Here is a 2,066-nt window from a genome sequence, read left to right as displayed (position 1 = left end):
AAGTCGGGAAAGTGTGGCACTGAAACGAAGGCCGATGAAGTCTCCAGCATGGGTGATCAGCAGGATCACTTGACAAAAACCAGAGAAGATGCCAGCGACCAAGCACCCCGTCGTCTTCATCCACGGTATGCCTCTTCATGCAAAGAACGCGAAGCTCCATTGCCCTCTTTCTCCAGGGGCAATGGGCTGGGGCAAGACGTCACCGCTCTTCAACAGCCTGCCGTCCTACTGGCCGAAGGGTGCTCTAGACGAGCTGAATCCCAACCACATCATTGTCGACGTTGGCAAGGTTTCGTCCGACCACGACCGCGCGTGCGAGGCCTTTTACCAGCTCTTTGGTGGCATCGTCGACTACGGCGAAGCCCACGCCGCGGCCTGCGGTACGATGGCGACATTCTGCACATCAAATTTCCCACCCGCGTAGGTCACTTGCGCTTCGGTGCCACGTACTCGAAAGCCATGGCATTGCACCCCAGCTGGAGCGAGGTAATTCAAGCGTCTCAACATCACCAACTCTTGGTCTCTGTTGATGTGCTCTCTGCCTTGACTCTAGCATAACCCTGTGCACTTGACCGGGCACAGCCTTGGCGCCACGACGGGTACGCACGCAACTCGATGCCACGTGCATGGGATGCTAACAATTATGCGTCTAGCTATCGAGCTCTACCAGTTGCTGTGCAAAGACGCATTCCACGTCGGCTCGAACCACAAGTGGGTGAAGGGCATTGTGAGCATCTGTGGACCGTTGACCGGGTATGCCATTTCGTCCGCACGATGGATGTGGTTTATGTGTGCCTATCTTAGGTCGACATTGGGCAATTTGCTTGGTGGCGACGTCGAGAAGGGTTTGTCGTACTGCAGCGCAGGCTACGTGGTGGGCACGGCCCTCACGGTGCTTTGGAAGTGCCAAGAGTTTTATGCGCCGTGGCTCAAATCCGTGTACGACCTCGGGATGCCACAGTGGACGCGTCATCCATCATGGTCCTGGGTGTTTTCACGCGCGAACGACATGTACACGAGCCGAGACCTCGGTATGCTCCACTGCTGCAGTTGTACTGGATGATGATCGTGTACGCCGTAGCCTTCTACGATATTCTACCCGCTGCACGTCTGCGCAAGAACGAAATGCTCGTTGACATGGACAAGGTGCATCTGCTGAGTATCGCTACAAAGGCCACGGACACCGGACACAGCCTATCAGTGCTTTCGTACCTTCTCCATGCGTTCACACGCGGTCTTGATGCCGACGCATTGTACGACGGTACGGTTATGCTCGCTCGTACTTGATTATACGCGGTTCCAAAGCGCATGGATAGGGTTCGAGAGCGATCACTGGGCGCACAACGATGGGGTTGTCAACACCGTCTCAATGCGCTACCCACGGTCAGACTCGGATGACTCGGATGACAGCGGCAGTGTTACTGATCTCGAAGCCAGCCGAGGGATGGTCCAAGGCAAATGGTACACGCGACTTATTGAGGGGAAAAACCATCTCTGTGGCACGCACTGGGACAATACTGCTGCCGCATTGTACAAAGATGTGTTTGCACAAATAGCCTCTTGGGAAACGTAATGTGTCGAAATATATACGGCTTTTAAGCCGTTAATTTGCAAAAATTCTGCAAGTCCACGCATTCGTTCGCCAAGAAGGTTGCCATACTGCTGTAATTCCTCGCCAGCGAGGGCGAGGTACCGCGAGACAGGAAGTGCTCTCGGTATGACCAAGTCGCGGTGTATCTACGTTGTGCGAGCATTTTCCAAGGTCCTCGCCAGTCGTGCTCCCTATTGGATTCAGCTTCCAATAACCACTGCGGGATGGCGTTCCTTGGAGCGCGCTTTTCAGGCGGAACAAGGCATGGCCTCGGAAACCGTTGCGGCCTTGGACACCAACGTCTGGCGTCGTGACCGCTGGAGGTGGCGTGGGCGGTGGCATGGCAGCAGGCGGCAGCGTCGTGTACAGTATGTAGCCTTCTTGGTGGCAGCCTTCTTGGTGACGGCCTTCTTGGTCACCTTGCGATGCACAGGCGCCTTGTTTGACTCGCGTTGCGCGCCCCGCCATTGTGCGA

The 2,066-nt window shown here is 55.8% G+C and overlaps 1 protein-coding gene across 1 annotated transcript; it reads left to right on the top strand.

The window, feature by feature from the left end:
* Positions 1-88: 88 nt before the first annotated feature.
* On the top strand, positions 89-1,447 carry SPRG_18197 (hypothetical protein; the record flags this gene model as incomplete). The annotated part of the gene is made up of 8 exons (XM_012357633.1): positions 89-125; positions 177-380; positions 425-486; positions 554-599; positions 654-753; positions 805-1,031; positions 1,082-1,261; positions 1,317-1,447. Coding segments are annotated over 8 exons (987 nt in total), but the record flags the coding sequence as incomplete, so codon positions are not given.
* Between the last annotated feature and the right edge of the window lie 619 nt (positions 1,448-2,066).

The sequence above is a fragment of the Saprolegnia parasitica genome (assembly GCF_000151545.1).
Source record: "Saprolegnia parasitica CBS 223.65 unplaced genomic scaffold supercont2.1038, whole genome shotgun sequence".
Lineage (NCBI taxonomy): Eukaryota > Oomycota > Saprolegniomycetes > Saprolegniales > Saprolegniaceae > Saprolegnia > Saprolegnia parasitica.
This window is presented reverse-complemented; position numbering and strand designations above follow the sequence as displayed.